Genomic DNA, 20231 nt, shown 5'->3' with positions numbered 1-20231 from the left:
GGCTTTCGAGATATTTGACTTGAAAGTGTATTGCAGTAACCGTCCAACTTTTTTTGTATGTACATCCCCGTTCTCTTTTGCAATCAATTTCGGTTCCAAGGGCCGCAAAGTTATTTTTGATACGCCAAATTCGAAAAAAAATTATCTTCGATAGTACCATACGTGAGGTACTATACTGACAAAAACAATCATGAAAAACAAATCTGAAAAGCTTCAAAAATAAATGACACAACCAGAGGCTTTCACTGTGTTTAATGTATTTCAAAGCTTGTTATAACATTATTAACTGTGGGTAGTAGGAGCACTCCCAGATACAACTTTAATTGGCGATAGCCAAATCCTTCTCATAATCTATGAAAATCTAAACTGTATTTATTGATAACATATCATTTTCCACTAAAATCTTTGTTTACTTGCACATAAGAATGTGTTATTTAAAGAATTGATTTCAATGAAATTTTGAAAATATTAAGTCCGCTTTGCAGTTGGGATTGCATGGGAGGAAAGTTTCTATAGATTAGTTACCATTCTTACGATGTCGTCTTCCTAGCTGTCTGGATGCTTCGTTTCCGAGCATCTTCATTCACCAACCTGAAATTCACGATGCTATCTACCTATTACAGCATTGTGATGGAGGCACTTGGACGTACGAGTACATCTAAATTTACACACTATATATTTATGCTTAACGTTTTCGTTGATATCAAATAGTAAGATCCATGATGCCGACTTTCAGCAATTCGTAGCAGCATTTCTTCAACTTTTATCTAGAAAACTGATTTCGTGGGGTTACCTGTACGCCTCCATAAGCTCTTCCGCCTAATATGGTAAACGAGCACAATGGAGTCACATGCTTGCGGCCCCTTCATTGACTTCCACTTATAACACGAAACAGTCGAGACCTTAGTTCCGCCGAGCTAAAAGTGTGAATGAGTCGGTTTTGCTGGAGTTGTATTGCCTTAACTGTTATCTGTTACAATTATCCAACTAAATTTACCTCCGGGGATTAGTTACCTGTATTATATCGTTTGGCTGCTCTTTGTCGGTTTGTTGGTACTACGAGTATAAAATCCAACTCTATGTGAATAGTTTGAGCAAGATGAGTGTGTAGCACACCGTGTTTAGGAAGGAAAAGAACGTGACGCATATGCATGCTAGTAGGTGGAAATAGACCATATGGAAACCGTTTCACATTTTCTATTGCATCCTGTTGTTTTTTTCTAAAAAAGAAGGCAGTAATTTTGACTCAAGTGAGTAAGTGGTGACTTTTGCAAGTATTAGATCAAAATTAGAGTTTTCCCTCAACATCAATCGGACTCAAAGTTTAACTTGGTTGGAATGGTAATCATGGTGTTTACAGGGTGAGTTTTTTAACATTCCATTCTTTCAAAAGTAGATGGTACAAGTAATATATAAATTAAAGGACTCTAAAGGGGACTCTTCTTTAGGTTTCCTTTATTAGATTTGGTTTACTGTGAGATGCGCTTTTCTCAAGAACGGATACATTTATTAGCACGAATTTGGGCGATCACATGGCGATTGACATCTGTGCCATGCAATGAATGGTTGGGTTTCGTGAGGAACTGCAGAGAGTTCCCATGAGAGTGGAGAGGGGCAGAAGAATGAAAGATGTCGCATTGCACGCATTCTAAACTAGAAAAACTAAAAAATAATATTGAATCGCTTACCAACTATTACATTAAATTGCACATTTTGAAACAAGTCGGGAAACCGGAAGCTAGACGCTTCAGATATGAAAGGTTTTATGGATTTCTTTTATAAAGATATTTGAGTGTGCATTTGTCCCAATAGCACATAGCACGTAATGTACCTATGCATATATTATATATATATATATTTAAAAAAGCCCACGGACCCTCTTCCCGCCCAACCAGACCGAGGGGCGACCAACCTGAGGATGGGATGAAGGCAACATCCCAAGGCCCGCATCACAGCGATGATGCATTTTAACGCAAAGCGTGTGCGTACATCTCGATAGTCACAAACACTTCAGCCAATGACGCGGTGGCTCTACACTACAGAGACATGGACCTTATATCGAAGACAGTGCGGATCAAGAATGAAACCCATTAGGTCAGATTGTTACCGGACTGGACTCTTCGGACTATAGCACAGATTTCAAGGATAACCGCTTTTTGCATTTCATGTATAGTCCAGCCCTAAGATCGAGCGTTTTCAGCGTTTTATGTAAGTCCTGCGGGACTAATCCCGTCGCAGAAATAACTACTCGGACTACTTCGATCTTATCTAGTCTCTACGTCTGCTTCATATCGTCTGCCAAGGGACCGTAGTTCCGGATTTTTTCGTGCTCTTTTTCAACAGTGTTCCGGTCTAACGGTACGGCTACATCGATTATAAAGCACGCTCGTTCTTCCTTCAGAAGCAGAACTAGATCGGGTCTGTTATGATTAACACTGTGGTCAGTGGCAATAGTGTGATCCCATAGTATTTTGACCCGATCATTTTCCAAGATTCTCTGCGGAGTATACTTATAGTAAGGATGGTAGGTTGCCATTAAGTTATACTTCAACGCAAGGTTTTGATGGAGAATCTTGCAGACGGAGTTATGACGATTGGTGTACTCGGTACTGCTCAACATCCTGCACGCAGATGTTATGTGCTGGATGGTCTCCTCTTAACAGTTGCATAACCTACAACTGGAGTTGGTGATTGAGGAGTCGTAAAGAATGTACCTTTTATAATTTTTTGTTGGGAGCGAAGCATCCTGAATTGAAGTTAGGAATGCTTCGGTCTCATAGAAAAGTACACCATTTGTCAACCATTTGTTGGAGGCTTCGATGTCAATGCCTGACAACAACAAATTTTTTATATGACCTCCGTGAATGGGTTTCTCTTTCCACGTCGATTTCCATGTCGATCTTCTGTTGGACTGAAGTAACATTCGACATGGGATCCCATTCTCTGCTTCTCAAGTTCAAAGGAGATAATTTATTATCTGCCATGACGGTAGCCTGATGTATTTGGCTAGAGGATTGTTTCTCATAGAAAAACTCACGAAGAGAATGCACTTGATTGTAGTGCGACGTTTCTAAATTAAGTACTCCCTTCCTCCCTGATGACGTGGGATAGTGATCCTCAATTTTTCGGCAGCTCTATTATGCATGTTGTTGTTCGCTAGAACTACCCTTACCCGTCTATTGACAGATTCTAAATCACTATTACTCCACTGTATCACACCGGACGTGTATAGAAGGACGGGAATGGCGAAGGTGTTGATTGTCATGATTTTATTTTTCCCGTGCAGTTCAGTTTTAAGGATAAGATCCAGACGCCGTTCCAATTCCCCCAGCAACTTAGATTTGATTATTAGTATTTGTAGACGTCGTCCGAATCCATACCCTCAATTCGGATGTTATTTTGGCTGTATCCTTCGTTGTCGGTGTGTTTTCCCCGAACAATTGTTTTCATGCGACATTTCCCCAAACCCAACTGCATGCCGATATCCCTGCTGAACTGGGTGGTGATGTCCAGCAGGGAGCGAAGTTGGTTCTCATCTTTGGCATACAATTTGATGTCATCAATGTACATTAAATGGCTTAATGTACATTTCGACAATATGCCATGCTTGATTTGGAACCCGTATTTGCTTTCATGCAAAAGATGGGATAGTGGATTCAAAACCAAACAAAACCACAATGGGCTTAGAGAGTCGCCTTGGAAAATGCCATGCCTGATTGGCATCTCCCCTGATGTTTGTGAGGATACCGATAGCTTCGTGTTCCAATTCTTCATTACTGTTCTCAGAAGAAGAACGACATTCGGGTTGATTTTATACAAGCGTAAATCTTGTAGTAACCACGAATGTGATATGGAGTCAAAGGCTGATTTATAATCGATGTAGGCTGTTGAGATGTTTCGTTTTTGGTGGACAGCCTGCTTCACAGCTACCGTATCAATTACAAGCTGTTCCTTGCAGCCTCGGGAGCCTTTTGCGCATCCTTTTTGCTCCTCAGCTATCAATTTATGAACATCAAGATGTTTTGAGATATTCGCGCACAGAACTGAAGTGAAGACCTTGTAGATGGTAGGAAGACAAGTAATTGGTCGACATTTTGAAGGGCAAGAGGCACCCTGTTCCTTGGGGATGAGGAAAGTTATCCCCTTGGTGATAAATGGTGGAACTAAATCAGGATCGAAAATCGTCTGATTAAATTGATTTGCCAATATCCTGTGAGTGCTCTTGACCCGCTTCAGCCAGAAGTTGTGAATCTTGTCAACTCCTGCCGCCTTCCAGTTACCTGCCTTGTCAAGGACTGCTTCTACGCCGACTTCAGTTACGTCAGGCATGGTCATTTCTGGGAGGGCGTCGCATGAACGCATGAGGTGTGGGAGCCACGCTGCTTCTAAACTGCAACGGCTGGATTCGCTCCAAACTTCTTCTGCCTGATCCAGATCGAGGTTACTTTCCCAATCTGAGTTGGTGAGATTTTCATAAAATCCCCGTTGGTTCTGGAAGAACAAGGTGTTGTCTGTCCTTCGCTGAAAGCTTTTTTGATACCTACGGATGCGATTGGAGCATACCGCAAGTTTCTGCTTCATCGCCTCGAGGATTTCTTCGATTGGCATATCATTGGACAGATGGTAGTTTCCAATGATGTTCGCAACGCATCTGTGCACTGTTGGTGATGGATTTCCAAGGAGTGCTTGTGTGACACGACCAATCTCCTTTCTCGACTTTTCGACTCTTTTGTTGAGTCGAAACACCCAGAACGGTAAAGTCCTTCTGCGCATACCTCTGTTATTCGCTCTAAGATGTTGATTATGGAGACGAATAACCGTGGCAGCTGCAACGTAGATCAAGCTGTTAACCTCTGTAGCAGTAATTTCGCTAGCCAAACGATCAGCCAAAATTCTATCAACGGCAGCAATGATGTTAGTAGTTGCTGCAGTAAACTTCAGTTTTGGGATCTTTGGCCTAGCGTCTGGGAGGATCTCAGCATACTCTGTGAATGCGACCTGGAATGCGGTCAAAGCCTCATTATAAATTGGGTCGACATCCCCAGTTACTAAACTTCTCCTGACTACTGGATTCATGGAGTGCCTTACAGGTCGAGTACTTGTGTTACTCCTTTGACTAGTCCGGTAATTTGATGACCCCAGCCCGAACTCAAGTGAAACTTCTTGGAAGATTTGTTGCCTAGTTGGTAAGACAACTCGGTTGTTATTCACTATCACCCGGTACTGGTTGACAACGTTCTGCGTTCACGGATTTGGAACGGAATCCACCAGGGTACAGACATCGACTACATGACGCGTTCATAACCCGATTTCCGGAGCTAAGTCATGTTCCGGAACAGAACGTCGTCAACCAGTACCGGGTGATAGTGAATAACAACCGAGTTGCCTTACCAACTAGGCAACAAATCTTCCAAGAGGTTTCACTTGAGCTCGGGCTGGAGTCATCAAATTACCGGACTAGTCAAAGGAGTAACACAAGTACTCCACTTGTAAGGCACTCCATGAACCCAGTAGTCAGGAGAAGCTTAGTAACTGGGGATGTCGACCCTATTTATAATGAGGCTTTGACCGCATTCCAGGTCGCATTCACAGAGTATGCTGAGATTCTCCCAGACGCTAGGCCAAAGATCCCAAAACTGAAGTTTACTTCAGCAACTACTAACATCATTGCTGCCGTTGATAGAATTTTGGCTGATCGTTTGGCTAGCGAAATTACTGCTACAGAGGTTAACAGCCTGATCTACGTTGCAGCTGCCTCGGTTATTCGTCTCCATAATCAACATCTTAGAGCGAATAACAGAGGTATCCGCGGAAGGATGGGACGGGGATTCTACAGAAATCTCACCAACTCGGATTGGGAAAGTAACCTCGATCTAGATCGGGCAGAAGACTTCTGGAGAAGTGTTTGGAGCGAATCCAGCCGTTGCAGTTTAGAAGTAGCGTGGCTCCCACACCTCATGCGTTCATGCGAGGCCCTCCCCGAAATGACTATGCCTGGCGTAACTGAAGTCGACGTAGAAGCAGCCCTTGACAAGGCAGGTAACTGGAAGGCGGCAGGAGTTGACAAGATTCACAACTTCTGGCTGAAGCGGTTCAAGAGCACTCACAGGATATTGGCAAATCAATTTAATCAAACGATTGTCGACCCTGATTTAGTTCCACCATTTTTCACCAAGGGGATAACTTTCCTCATCCCCAAGGAACAGGGTGCCTCTTGCCCTTCAAAATGTCGACCAATTACTTGTCTTCCTACCATCTACAAGGTCTTTACTTCAGTTCTGCACGCGAATATCTCAAAACATCTTGATGTTCATAAATTGATAGCTGAGGAGCAAAAAGGATGCGCAAAAGGCTCCCGAGGCTGCAAAGAACAGCTTATAATCGAGACGGTAGCTGTAAAGCAGGCTGTCCACCAAAAACGAAACATCTCGACAGCCTACATCGATTATAAATCAGCCTTTGACTCCATATCACATTCGTGGTTATTACAAGTGTTACGCTTGTATAAAATCAACCCGAATGTTGTTCTTCTACTGAGAACAGTAATGAAATGAAGAATTGGAGCACGAAGCTATCGGTATCTTCGCAAACATCAGGGGAGATACCAATCAGGCATGGAATTTTCCAAGGCGACTCTCTAAGCCCACTGTGGTTTTGTTTGGTTTTGAATCCACTATCCCATCTTTTGCATGAAAGCAAATACGGGTTCCAAGTCAAGCATGGCATATTGTCGAAATGTACATTAAGCCATTTAATGTACATTGACGACATCAAATTGTATGTCAAAGACGAGAACCAACTTCGCTCCTTGCTGGACATCACCACCCAGTTCAGCAGGGATATCGGCATGCAGTTGGGTTTGGGGAAATGTCGCATGAAAACAATTGTTCGGGGAAAACACACCGACAACGAAGGATACAGCCAAAATAACATCCGAATTGAGAGTATGGATTCGGACGACGTCTACAAATACCTCGGCATATTGCAAGCAACAACACCTGCTGTGGCAATAATCAAATCCAAGTTGCTGGGGGAATTTGAACGGCGTCTGGATCTTATCCTTAAAACTGAGCTGCACGGTAAAAATAAAATCATGACAATCAACACCTTCGCCATTCCCGTCCTTCCGGTGTGATACAGTGGAGTAATAGTGATTTAGAATCTGTCAATAGACGGGTAAGGGTAGTTCTAGCGAACAACAACATGCATAATAGAGCTGCCGAAAAATTGTGGATCACTATCCCACGTCATCAGGGAGGAAGGGAGTACTTAATTTAAAAACGTCGCACTACAATCAAGTGCATTCTCTTCGTGAGTTTTTCTATGAGAAACAATCCTCTAGCCAAATACATCAGGCTACCGTCATGGCAGATAATAATTTATCTCTTTTGAATTTGAGAAGCAGAGAATGGGATCCCATGTCGAATGTTACTTCAGTCCAACAGAAGATCGACATGTGGAAAGAGAAACCCATTCACGGAGGTCATATAGAAAATTTGTTGTTGTCAGGCATTGACATCGAAGCCTCCAACAAATGGTTGACAAATGGTGTACTTTTCTATGAGACCGAAGCATTCCTAACTTCAATTCAGGATGCTTCGCTCCCAACAAAAAATTATAAACGGTACATTCTTCACGACTCCTCAATCACCAACTCCAGTTGTAGGTTATGCAATTGTGAAGAGGAGACCATCCAGTACATAACATCTGCGTGCAGGATGTTGAGCGGTACCGAGTACACCAATCGTCATAACTCCGTCTGCAAGATTCTCCATCAAAACCTTGCATTGAAGTATAACTTAGTGGCAACCTACCATCCTTACTATAAGTATACTCCGCAGAGAATCTTGGAAAATGATCGGGTCAAAATACTGTGGGATCACACTATTGCCACCGACCACAGTGTTAATCATAACAGACCCGATCTAGTTCTGCTTCTGAAGGAAGAACGAGCGTGCTTTATAGTCGATGTAGCCGTACCGTTGGACAGGAACACTGTTGGAAAAGAGCACGAAAAAATCCGGAACTACGGACGATATGAATGGGGACTACAAAAGATCGAAGTAGTCCCAGTAGTAATTTCAGCGACGGGATTAGTACCGCAGAACTTACATAAAGCGCTGAAAACTCTCGATCTTAGGGCTGGACTATACATGAAATGCAAAAAGCGGTTATCCTTGCAACCTGTGCTATAGTCCGAAGAGTCCTGTCCGGTAACAATCTGACCTAATGGGTTTCATTCTTGATCCGCACTGTCTTCGATGTGAGATCAATGTCTCTGTAGTGTAGAACCTCCGGGTCATTGGCTGAAGTGTTTGCGACAATCGGGATGTTGTAATACATTTTCGCATGGTCGCACACATGTTGCCTTCAGCCCATCCTTAGGTTGGTTGCCCCTCGGTCCGGTTGGGCGGGAAGAGGGTCGGTGGGCTTTTTCAACTATATATATATATATACACATATATATATATATACACTCTCGGGTGATATTGACATTCAAAGTCTTGAATTTGCAACTTTGACCCATTAGTTAGTAATGGACGGTGAGATCATGCTTTATGTCATAGTCTACATTGCAGCATTTGATGCTAGCATGAAGTTATAGGGGGTTTTGCAGTCAATTACCAAAAATTACAGTTATATATTATTGTTAACTTTATGTGAATTGATATCAGTATGGAAGGTATTTCGGGGCCCGGGTTGACCTTTCCACTAAGTTTGGTGTTAATCGCTACAACTGTCTCCGAGAAAAATGCGTATGACAGACAGACAGACAGAATCTAGTAGAATCATGGTAATCTTCCTGGGCTATACTGGAAATTCTAAGACTTTGAATGCCAGTAGCACCCAAAAGCGGATATTCTGACGTGATATATGCATATGCATTAGGTGCTAGTTGGAAAGATGTTTTCATAAAAGAAATCCACAAAACCTTTCATAGCTGAAGCGTCCAGCGCACATAAGGACAAACGACCATATTACGACGACAAAATCGATTTTAAATATTTTTCCCAAATTTAAAAAAAATGCGCCAGAAATTTACACTATAAGTCCCTTTATTGTGAACTAGAAAAAATTTCCTTTTTTCTGCGACACAGCGCTCATCCCATGCGCGCAAAGTTGAGTAATTGTTTCTATTCGTTGATACTGGTGAGTTACAACAAATTATTGACAGTTACTATACGGTCGTTACTCTTTTGTTAGTAAGAAAAATTAAAGTTTTGTATCATGAATTTAGAATCGTCAGGTAGGTACTTTAATTTGCAGTTATTAATATCATTACTGTGTACGAAGTAATTACTTAGTATGCGTATCACAAAATACTACTACTTGATGTTTAAAAGAAATTGAAATTTTGACTTTTGCTTGTGTTACAAAAAAAGTTCCAAAAAGTTCCATGACTTTTTTTTACTTGTTTTGTAGCACAACGTATAGCTGATAAAGGCATGTAATACTCATGTCCCCCCGTTTCCCCCTTTTCTTAAAATCGCTAAATTTCTTTCAGGTAGTCGACTTGACCCTGTTCCTAATGAAATTCGAATTAAGAAAGGGGAACTTTTTACAGTGCTAAGAAACAGCCAATTCAACAAAATGTCATCAGCCAAATGTAATCAACAATTGATTGGCTACCTAACGGAAAAATTTGCCATAAACGAACTTTCAGAAAATTGCTCAAAGCAACTGAAAAATATAGTAAAAACGTTTGTTGCAAAATTATTTATAAAATGGCGCAATTCTCATTACACGTATGAGCGGTTTCGGAACAACAACATGAAATGGCAAATATTTTGGAATAATTTAACCCCATCATCGACGAGATATTGTCGTCCAATTGCATTGAAAATAAAAAAAGAAAATATTCAAAATGTGAAAGACGAATATAAAGAGGTGGAAAAACAAATTTAGCAATTGGAGCCTACTATTATATTATTCGTATGGATGCTAAGGAAATAAAAATTAAACATGTACTCATATGTACCATGTTAGATGGAAAAACGATTAATATTTTAACTGAAAATACAAACTCGCAGGCGTGTAATATTTGTAAAGCTTCTGCAAAAGATTTAAATGATTTAGGAAAATTGCAAAATAGGGACTGTGATGAAAGCGCGTTTAAATTTGGTATCTCTGTCCTACATGCTCATATTAGGTGCTATGAATATTTGTTGCACATAGCTTATAAATTGGAAATAAAGCAGTGGCAAGCAAGAGGTGAAAATGCAAAAGCAAATGTAAAGGAAAGAAAAACTAAAATAGCTACTGAGTTCTATAATAAATTGGGCCTCGTTGCCGATCAGCCGAAGCAAGGTGGAGGCAATAGCAATGATGGAAACACGGCAAGGAAATTTTTCGAGAACCCTTCACTGTCATCTGAAATAACCGGAGTTGATAAGGAGTTAATAATACGATTTTCAAATATACTTTCTGTTATTTCATGCGGGCATTACATCAAGGAAGATATTTTTAAAATATATTGCGTTGAAACGGCACATCTGGCTATATCTCTTTACGGCTGATATAAAATGAGTGCCACGGTTCACAAACTCTTGTTACATGGTGCTGATATTATAAAATCTTTACCTTTGCCAATAGGCCAGTTATCTGAAGATGTCATTGAAGCAGGCCATAAGGAATACAAAATTTTAAGGCAATGCCATTCCAGGAAAACATCAAGAATAACTACAAATGTTGATATATTTAATTGGATGCTTGTATCTTCGGACCCCATTGTAACAAGTAAACGAAAAAATCCCAAAAAGAATAAAACCAAATTTAACCAGGTGGTAATAAGTATGCTAAGAACTCCTATTTGCTGTGCGAATGAAGACGAAGAAGCAGAAGCAGAAATAAGTCATCCGCTCCACGGCAGAGTTTGCATAATGCATTTGGAATTTGGACATAATAGTCCGTATCCGCCGCTGGACGTTTTCCAAATCAGCTTTCGTCCTCGTCAATCCTGGTGCATATGCCAGTGAAGGGATAGCGAACAGGTATGCGATTTCAGCACCAACTTCACACGTTACAGGAATTCGGATGGAAGAGCCTCTCAGATAAATGCACCGATATGCCACCCTTCCATGGTTGTCGCCAAAAGCTTATTAGTTTGGGATCAATGCGTTGCTCGCAGCACTTGATACGACCTCTACCATGGCTGTGGTATAAAACTCAATGAAATCGAAACGTAAGCCCGTATTTGTAGGCAATCTCCATACAGTCGATCTAGATGTATTCACAATGCAATAGAACGAAGCTTACTTTTTCAAAAGCCCTCATGAGGCCCATTATTTGTTATGTAGATCACTGGGCCAACGAAAGCCATGGGATATGTAAGGCATCCGAACGCCGGATCTTACGCCACTGTACCGGTTTGCGCTATAATTGGGGAACAAAAAAGGGTTATTCGCCCACGTAAGTATACCGGCGAGCAAAGATAAAACCTTTTTGAGAGTTTGCTGTTAGTCTAATAGTGAGATTCTTTGAAAGAACGGAGATTCATTGAAACCCACTTATAAGGTATGTATACTAACAGGGTAGCACAACTCTATTGGCCATATTCTTAAAGGCCTGCTAAATAGTAACCACCAAGATAAAATCAGCTATTTGTTCCCTTTTTGATAGTGCTTGGTAGGAGTGCACAGAGATTAAGCACATTAAGGCTCAAATCGTACTAGTGGCAGTGGGCGAGTCCAATGCTGTCCACTTTGCCTCTTACAGTGTACTGTAGTGTACAGTTCCGGTCTTGAAGCTGCCACTATATATATTTTTTTTTTTTTTTTTTTGTGCGTACACGGAGGTGGAAAATCTTAGAAAGACACGTCCGCCGCAGCTCCGCCGCCCGAACGGCGGAGCAACAGCGGGCGCGTGTGGGATTCACACCCACTAAAAACCACCCCCGGTCTCTCCAGCCCCAGCCCCGTGGGACCACCATTGAGGTATTACTTCGCGGGGTAGGTTTGCTCTTAGGCACTCATCCTTCTCCTATTTGCAGCTTTCCTCCTTCTTTGTTCTTTCAGCAACTCCTCCTGCATTTGGATGATTGCAGAACTAACCGCAAGCCACTTCTCCTCGGACTCCAGTATCTCAGTAACCAAGCTCTCCGGGGTCCCGCTCCTGCCCAGCACCTGGTTTAAGCTCCTTCTCTCCATCTCAAATCGTGGGCAGTGAAACATCACATGCTCTGGATCCTCCGGTATGCCATCGCATCTGGGACAGTTCGGAAAATCATCCAACCCAAAGCGGTGCAGATACTGCCTGTAGCAACCACCGTGTCCCGTGAGGAACTGGGTAATGTGGTAGTTGGTATCCCCATGTTTTCGCTCAAGCCACACCCTAATGTTGGGAATGAGCCTGTGCGTCTACCGACCTTTCGCAGACTCGTCCCATCTGCGTTGCCAGAGATCAAGCGACTCTGACCTTGCCGCATTTCTACGCTGTGCATGCCCCTCCATATGTCTTGCATTGTACAGGACACTCATTTCTTTGGTCAGAATGTCAACCGGGATCATGCCTGCCACCACCAATACTGCCTCATCTGATGTTGTTCTAAAAGCACTGCAAACCCTCAAAGCCATCAGCCGGTAAACCGAGTTCACCTGCTTCCGTCTCTGAGAGCTTGCAAGCGCCTCTGCCCACACAGGCGACGAGTAGAGCAGGATGGAGGGCACCACTCCGGCTAGCACCAACCTCCGGCAATGCTTCGGCCCACCAATATTTGGCAACATTTTTGCAAGTGCCGTGGTGGCACTGGCTGCCTTTTGGCATGCATACTCTAGGTGCTCCCTAAAACTCAATTTGGTATCAATTATTACCCCCAGGTATTTGATAGCCGGCTTTGATACGACCGTATGTCCACCGACCTCCACTTTTACAGTATTATTTTTCCTGCCTTTCGTTATCAAGACCGCTTCCGTTTTCGCGTCCGCCAAGGTCAGCCCGGCCTTTTCTAGCCAGGACTTTACCGGTCTCACTGTTTCCGTTGCGTAAACCTCCACATCTTCTGGGTGTTTTGCTGCAACAACCACAGCTAGGTCATCAGCAAAGCCGACAATCGTAGTCCCCTCTGGGACTGGAAGAGCAAGCACCCCATTATACATGATATTCCACAACAGGGGACCAAGTACCGATCCCTGTGGTACCCCGGCTGTGACAATGTACTCTTTGGGGCCCTCATCCGTCCCGTACCAGAGAGTCCTCTCTGAGAGGTAGTTTTCCACCAAATTCGCTAAGTATCCGGGGACACCTATGTCAGCCAACGCCCCTTTAATTCTATTCCAGTTGGCCGAGTTGAATGCGTTTTTGACATCCAACGCCACCACGGCACAGCAGCTGCCAGAAATCAGTGCACCTTTTGTCAGGTTTACCACCATGTTAATTGCGTCCACCGTAGAGTGGGCGCGTCGGAAACCAAACTGGCGTTCCGACAAACCATTGCTGGCTTCGACGATGGGCAGGAGTCTGTTGTAGATGACTCTCTCCATCATCTTCCCCATTGTATCCAACAGGCAGATAGGACGATACGACGCTGGGTTTCCAGGTTGCTTGCCAGGCTTCGGAAGCAACACCAACTTTTGCTTTTTCCACTGGGCAGGGAATATTCCTTCTTTTAGGCACGCCTCGAAGGTGTTGGCGAAAAGGTCGGGCCTAGTCTTCACTGCCAGTTTCAAAGCTCGGTTGGGGATGCCATCCAAACCTGGGGCCTTGTTATCACCGAACCTACCACATATTTCCCGCAGCTCCTCCACAGTTACAGGCGGTATTATGCCGTCATTTGGCTGGACAAAAACTTGCCTTCCCCTATTTTCGTGGTGAGGGAACAGAGTGGTAACAATCTGTTTCAGGAGGCGCGGACAGGTCACCTGGGGTGATTTCCGCAGCCTTTTCATCACCACTCTGTAAGCCTCGCCCCAAGGGTCTATGTCGGCATGGTCGCACAGCTGTTTGAAGCAGTTCTTTTTGCTCCTCCGAATGGCTTCCTTTAGGCGGCCACGCAATTGCTTGTGTGCCTCCTCTCGTCCGTCGCCACCGGGTTTTCCCCTGAGCCTCTGGCAAAGCCTCCTTGCCCGAAAACATGCGGTTCGCAAACTTGCGATTTCATTGTTCCACCAGTAGTTGGGTTGCCTACTGGGGAGCAATCGCCTTCTGGGCATAGTAGCATCGCATGCTTCCGTCACCCATCGAGTGATCTGGGTGGCTTTCTCTCCAGCCGTACCATTCAGGGATATGTCGGATTTTTGAGCACCGCAGAAAACGTGTCCCCCTCGAACGCTTTCACTGTCCAGCCAAGCATACCACTCGGCATTTTGCGAAAACTCTTTTTCGAGCTCGATCCGCCCTTGATCTCTATGCAGATTGCCTGGTGGTCGCTGTGAGTATAGTCCTCACTGACATGCCAAGCGATTCTACTGGCTAAAGTGGCACTCACGTATGTCAGGTCCACTATAGACCCCAGGCCCCTTCCCCGGAAAGTGTACGAAGACCCAACATTCGCCAGTACCACGTCCAGCTCCACGAATGCTTCGAGGAGAACACGTCCCCTGACATTAGTTATCCGGCTGCCCCATTCAAGAGCCCACGCATTGAAATCGCCTCCTATTATGATCGGCCAACGTCCTCTTGCATCCAAAACAAGAGCAGCAAGCATCCGCTCATACTCGACGAGTGTAGCGCTGGGTGGAGCATAGCAGCTGTAGATGTGGGTGCCCTTCACCTTCGCTCTGATGAAGCCCTCCTCCGGGTGCTCCATTCTTTCCTGGAAGGCTTGTTCTGCACAAGTCCACAGCGCTGCTTGGCCCGTTTGGTCTTTGACCCAAACGTTACCACCGCGGTTTCGGTATGGTTCACTTACTATGGCCACATCGACGTTTTTCTCGCGGATGGTTTGCGCGAGTAGATCCTGCGCCGCCTCGCAGTGGTTGAGGTTGATTTGTATTAACCTCATCTGCGATTTGTGCTAAGGGCTCTCCTGTATTCCGGGCACCTGCTGCTGCCTGCAATGTGCCGATGGTCCACACCCTCCTTTCCTTTGCACAGTAGACAATTTGGGTCAGCTCCGCAGTCCTTGCTGATGTGGCCTTCCACTCCGCATCTCCTGCATTGCTTTGACCTATCATTTGGGTTAGTGCATGACTTCGCAATGTGACCAAAGCCAAGGCATCTAAAGCACCGTTTTAACGCCACCTGTTCCCTAAGGCGACACATTACCCAGCCTATTCTCACTCTCCCTGCTGCTAACAGTTTGAGTGCGTTCTCCACTGGTAGGCTGATTATGGCGGTTTGTGTTCCCCCATAAGCTTTCCTTAGCGTTTTCACCGCTGACTCTTGTAGTCCGGCAAGATCGAACTGTTTCTCCAACGCTTCGCGAACCTCCTCCTTCGTCGTGATTTCATCTACATCTTTTCAGATTATAGTGATCTCCGGCCTGCTAGCTCTTATGTCGGCTTCCTGTCCTAAAGTCTTCCCGATTTGGCTCAAGAATTTGTCCGCGGTTACATCCTTGGATTTCTTAAGTTCCAACATAAGATCTCCCTTCTGGGACCGTCTAATGCGGCTGACGTTGTCTCCCAAATTGGTGAGTTCGGGGCCTGCCTTCACTTTCCTGAGAATGTCGGCGTATGACCCTTCGACCCGTTTGGAAATGAAAATCACCTCCAGTCTAATCTTCCTCCGATAACTTTTTTTCCGCGGTTCTACCTTCCTCCAAGCTTCCGCATCCGCCTTTGAAGGTTCGATCCCTTTTCTCGAGGTAGCCTCTGCAGTATTTTCTCTGGTAGCTTCAGACGTACTTTTCATGAACTCCGCCTTTTTGGGAGTTGAGTCCTTTTTTCTTTTCGGGGTTTGCTGGCCTGTTGAGTCATTCAACTTCTCGCGCAGCCTCTTCCCCGGTTTCTCCCCTTTTGTGTTTTGAACCGGCGTTACTTGAGTTGCCTGGTTCACTTTTCCAATCGGCGACTTCCCTACTCGTTCATCCTGGGCCTTGCCGTACGTCAAACGGACGCCTCTTATCATGGCCCTTATATTTTGGTGAATGTTCCTGCACTCCTTTATAAACTCACACAGCTCCATGATCTTTTTACCGAGGGCAGTAAAGGCAGCTCCAGACTGATCATTGCCCAAAACATCGCTCGGGTGAATCGGCGTCAGCGATTCTTCCTCATCGAAGACTCCCGCTATACGCTTCCCACTGGGGGTAGCGATCGTGGGGGCTTGTGCCCGTGTGGGAGGGGATCTACGAAAAATCGAGCTCCTTCTGAACGGATCCATCACTGGAGCCAGTTCAAGTTCCTCCCGTACGCTTGTAACATTAGATGCCACAGTAGCCAAGGTTCCCACTACTGAGGCACTGCGGTCGTTGGATATCGACGGCCGGGAGCCCGCTTGCTCACTCCCAAAAACCGCCGGCACTGGGTTTCCGAAGCCCTGCACCGTAACTTCATTCTTCTTCTGCTCCTCCATGTTTGGTTTTATTTCTGGGTATCCTTCCCATAGCCAATTTTTATCCACGGGTGGGCGTTTACTTCCCACCTACCCGGCCTGCGCATAAACATGCCCATACACGCACATCTCCGGATGCGTGCATGTGCATGGCCATGACACATTCGCCGAGCATTCCCTTATCCGCACGAAGGGACGCGCCTGATGGGAGATTTGGCAATCACATGCATACAGTGAGTGACATAAATTTACGTGGAGTTTTAAGTGGGGTTCTCCATACATGCAAAGAGGAGATTTAAAAATTGCTTTCACCGGAACTGATATTAGTTTCGTACCAGCATAGGAGACAGTATCGCGCATACGCATGCCATAGAAATCCGGCTGTAAGTTCAAAGTTATAGATGTTCAAACTTATCAATTTCCTACGAATTTACTGCGTCTGCCACGCAAATAAGATGCTGACCCCATAATTAACGAGAATAATTAGCATTTGAGTTAGATAATCAAATTCCATTTATGAAGAATCTACTTCTCCCCAGCTCTTTTTAAGGGTTCGTATGAAACCAAACCTTATTATAATAGAATCGATTCAATGCCTGTCCGTCCGTTTGTTTGTCTGTCTTTTTTGTCGATGGAGTGTGAGAAGCGTCAAAAGCTACCGCTAGCTCGTGCCACGCGGTTATATGGGACTGTTACCCACTAAAACCTTTTTCTTCAACTCTTCCCGCGTTCGATTTCTTCCTGCATAAGCTTCTTATTTGTGGCTCCCATCACCCTTTTGACGTCGGTTCATGTTTCCTTTGATTTCAAAATGTGTTCCACTGTATTTTCGAGTGTAGCTTCCAATGCAGCCTTCTGGGGTGCGAATCTCGGACAATGAAATAAAACGTGTTCTGCGTCCTCTGCAATATTCGGGCACTTTAGGCAATATGGCGAATCATCATGCCCAAATCGACAGAGATATGCTCGATAACTTCCTTGTCCGCTCAAGAACTGGGTCGTGGCTGTTCCGCCGTAGGGTCCCTCGATCTATTACGTATACCCCACATGATTCTGTGGGTCCACCCGCCTTTTGCTAACGCGTCTTACTTTTCTTGCCATTCCGTGATAGTGTCACTTCGTATGACCTGTGGCCGACGGGCAGGAGATTCTCCGTGAGATACGTTCGATCGTAAAGTCGTTTCCCTTCTCTCGCCAGAATCTCAATAGGGATTCTTCCTGCTATCACGTAGGTTGTTTCATCGGATATTGCTCTGTAAGAGCAACATGTTCGGAGTGCATCTACACTAGCAGTGTTGATGTAGTGCTGAACGGTCTGAGAGAGATAAAAGCGAATTAAAAATTGCAACATTAATGAATTTATTATGCTATTTGTCGAAACTTAGTTAAATGACCTTTTATTGTATTCTATATAAGACTTCATTACAATTTATTTGCTGTTTGGTCATTTGTTAAATTATTTATCATTTTAATTTGTAGAAAGACTGACGCAAACTCAACTGCCCGTTTCCCTATTCGATTCTCTACAGACACCGAAAAACAATCTTCGCTGTAAAAAATTGTTGTTGTTGCCTAGCATCCAATTGGATTGCGGGTGATGTGTTTACAGCCGAGGAGTTTGCCCCACTTTGAGAAAAGGGATGACTCAAACTACTTTCCCTGGTCGGTGATTATAATTGCCGGTACACCAAAGCGTGGAATTCATTCTCGCCAGAAGGCATGTGCACGAGGTTGTGCAGTAATGTCTTTCAGAGGTATCGCCTCAGGCCCGTGCGTGAACCTATCGATGACTCTGAGGCAATACCTAAAACCGTGCGAGCCTCGTCAAGGGCCAATGATGTCGAGATAAATTGTATGGAAACGTTTGGTTTACCGGGAGAACACTCTTATCTCTTTCCTCACATGCTTTTCGCATGTGATGCGCTGTCTGCGCCAAGAATTAATGTCTTTGTTTATGGACAGAAATACTTTGCGGTGACTAACCGATTCGTTGTCCGGATGCCTGGGCGCGCCAGATGGTGGGCCGGAATATATGGCCTTATTCCTTTGTCTGAGGTCTAGCAATATATACTGGATGTTGAGCCGAAGATAAGAAACACCCTAAGTGTGTATTTGGAGCTCTCTCCTCAAGCTCAGAAGAACTGCGTCGTCCTTCTGCGCCTCGACGATTGCCGGAAAATCGACGGTGGCGGGGATCTGGACGTTTGTAGCACATGACAAAGCGTCGGCAACCACCTTATCTTTTCCAGACACATCGATTGTCGGAAGGGAACTAACTGAGAAAGCTCAAGTGCCGAAGTTGGCGAGGGGACACTTTGTCGAGCTCTTGTTGCAAAGCAAAAGTGAGTGGCTTATGGTCCGTGAATAATGTGAACGACCTGCTTTCAAGGGCATACTGGAAGTATTTAATTGTGAGGTGCACAGCTAATAACTCACAATCGTAGGAAGTGTAGTTCCTTTGAACGAGATTGAGCTTTTTGGAGAAGAAAATCAACTACTGCCAGATTTGGTTCACTTTTTGCTGAAGAGCAGCACCTACAGCAATGTCTGCCTCATCGGCCAATACGGCTACGAGTGCATCCTGCTGAGGGAATGCCAGAAGTGTAGCATCCACCAGCTCTCAAACGCCAGGGCAACCTCCGAAAACCACACAATCAAATGGGAGACAGAAGAAGGCGTTAAAGATCGATTAATAGTGAGCGGCCTTGGGCAGGAAGCGACGACAGAAGTTTAACGTGCTCAAGAACCTTTTCAGATCCTTAATAGTTTTTGGAAGCGGGAAGTTCGAAATCGGGACCATGTGAAGTAACGAAGACCAACAACTGTCTGAACGTTTACAAATACCCTGCTTAAGAAGTTCTCGAAATCTTTCCGCACAACTGCGAGTTTCTGCGGTGGTTATGGACACACCTTAGAAAAGATCGGAGAGCCAGTAGTATTAATGTGGTGCTGAACACTATGCTTAGTAATTGCACCGGCTCAAGGCGATGTGGTGCTGCATTTCGGGTAACAGTAGTTAGAACTCCCAGTAAGTTTGTTTTTTTCAGTGCAATGGCAGCGGCTGATGTATTTTTTTTTGTTTTTCAGCCTACGATGGTACCAGCATGCCCTGGTATTTACCGCCCATTTCGGTGAATTTAGACCGGCCTGTGACGGTGGCTGTTAATGCTCCTACAATCCGCTGCAGCAGAGCTACCTGGCTTGGGCTGTCGTGAAATATTTCGCCAACCATAGGTCGTTCGTGGATCTCTTGAATTTTTTCCACGATGACGGCTAATATGTCCAGACACTCCGAATCCGCACATGCCAGGATGGCCTGTGTGCTCTCTGGCAGCCTGTCCAACCACAAAATCTGTATCAGTTCAGTGCCGACTTTGTCGCAACCCAACTGTTTCATTTCATTTCGAAAACGGCGGTACCCGTACTGCCACGGTAATTACTGAGGGACTTGTCTCTATTGTGGAGATCATTGTTAGCGGAAGCGAACAACCCATAAGAGAAAAAAACATGCAAGTGGAATGAGTAGAGAAATGAACAGAAAGAAAGAGCAACGAAGAAAATGGTCCTGCGCCGTCTTTTACGGCGTTCTTCCCTTTTATGTTTTTATTAGAAAAAAAGAGGTAGCGCCGATTTTTGCGGCGTGACGAGTTTTACTGTTTACAAAGATAATAATTTTATTTACATAACAATGGAATGGAATTTTCGCTTTCCCCATTCGAAATCCGAATAAATAAAATTTACAATTGTTCAAATGAATTCTTGGGTTTAGTGGAGAGCGACCAATTGTTAGGTTTTTTTCC

The 20231-nt window shown here is 44.5% G+C and overlaps 1 protein-coding gene across 2 annotated transcripts in view; it reads left to right on the top strand.

Moving 5' to 3' along the window:
• The first annotated feature begins 900 nt into the window (after positions 1 to 900).
• Positions 901 to 20231, top strand: part of LOC119650440 (carboxypeptidase N subunit 2) — a 307216-nt gene continuing 287885 nt past the window's right edge. The window contains exon 1 of one of the 2 annotated variants that reach the window (XM_038053271.1): positions 901 to 1361. In XM_038053271.1, coding sequence (XP_037909199.1) covers positions 1339 to 1361 — 23 coding nt within the window. In that variant the 5' untranslated portion in view covers positions 901 to 1338. The remainder of the gene's footprint in view (positions 1362 to 20231) is intronic. The other variant, XM_038053282.1, reaches the window with a different exon arrangement.

Source organism: Hermetia illucens, chromosome 1 (genome assembly GCF_905115235.1).
Source record: "Hermetia illucens chromosome 1, iHerIll2.2.curated.20191125, whole genome shotgun sequence".
NCBI classification, from domain to species: Eukaryota; Metazoa; Arthropoda; class Insecta; order Diptera; family Stratiomyidae; genus Hermetia; species Hermetia illucens.
Note: the sequence above shows the minus strand (reverse complement) of the source record. Positions and strands in the feature narration are given on the sequence as shown.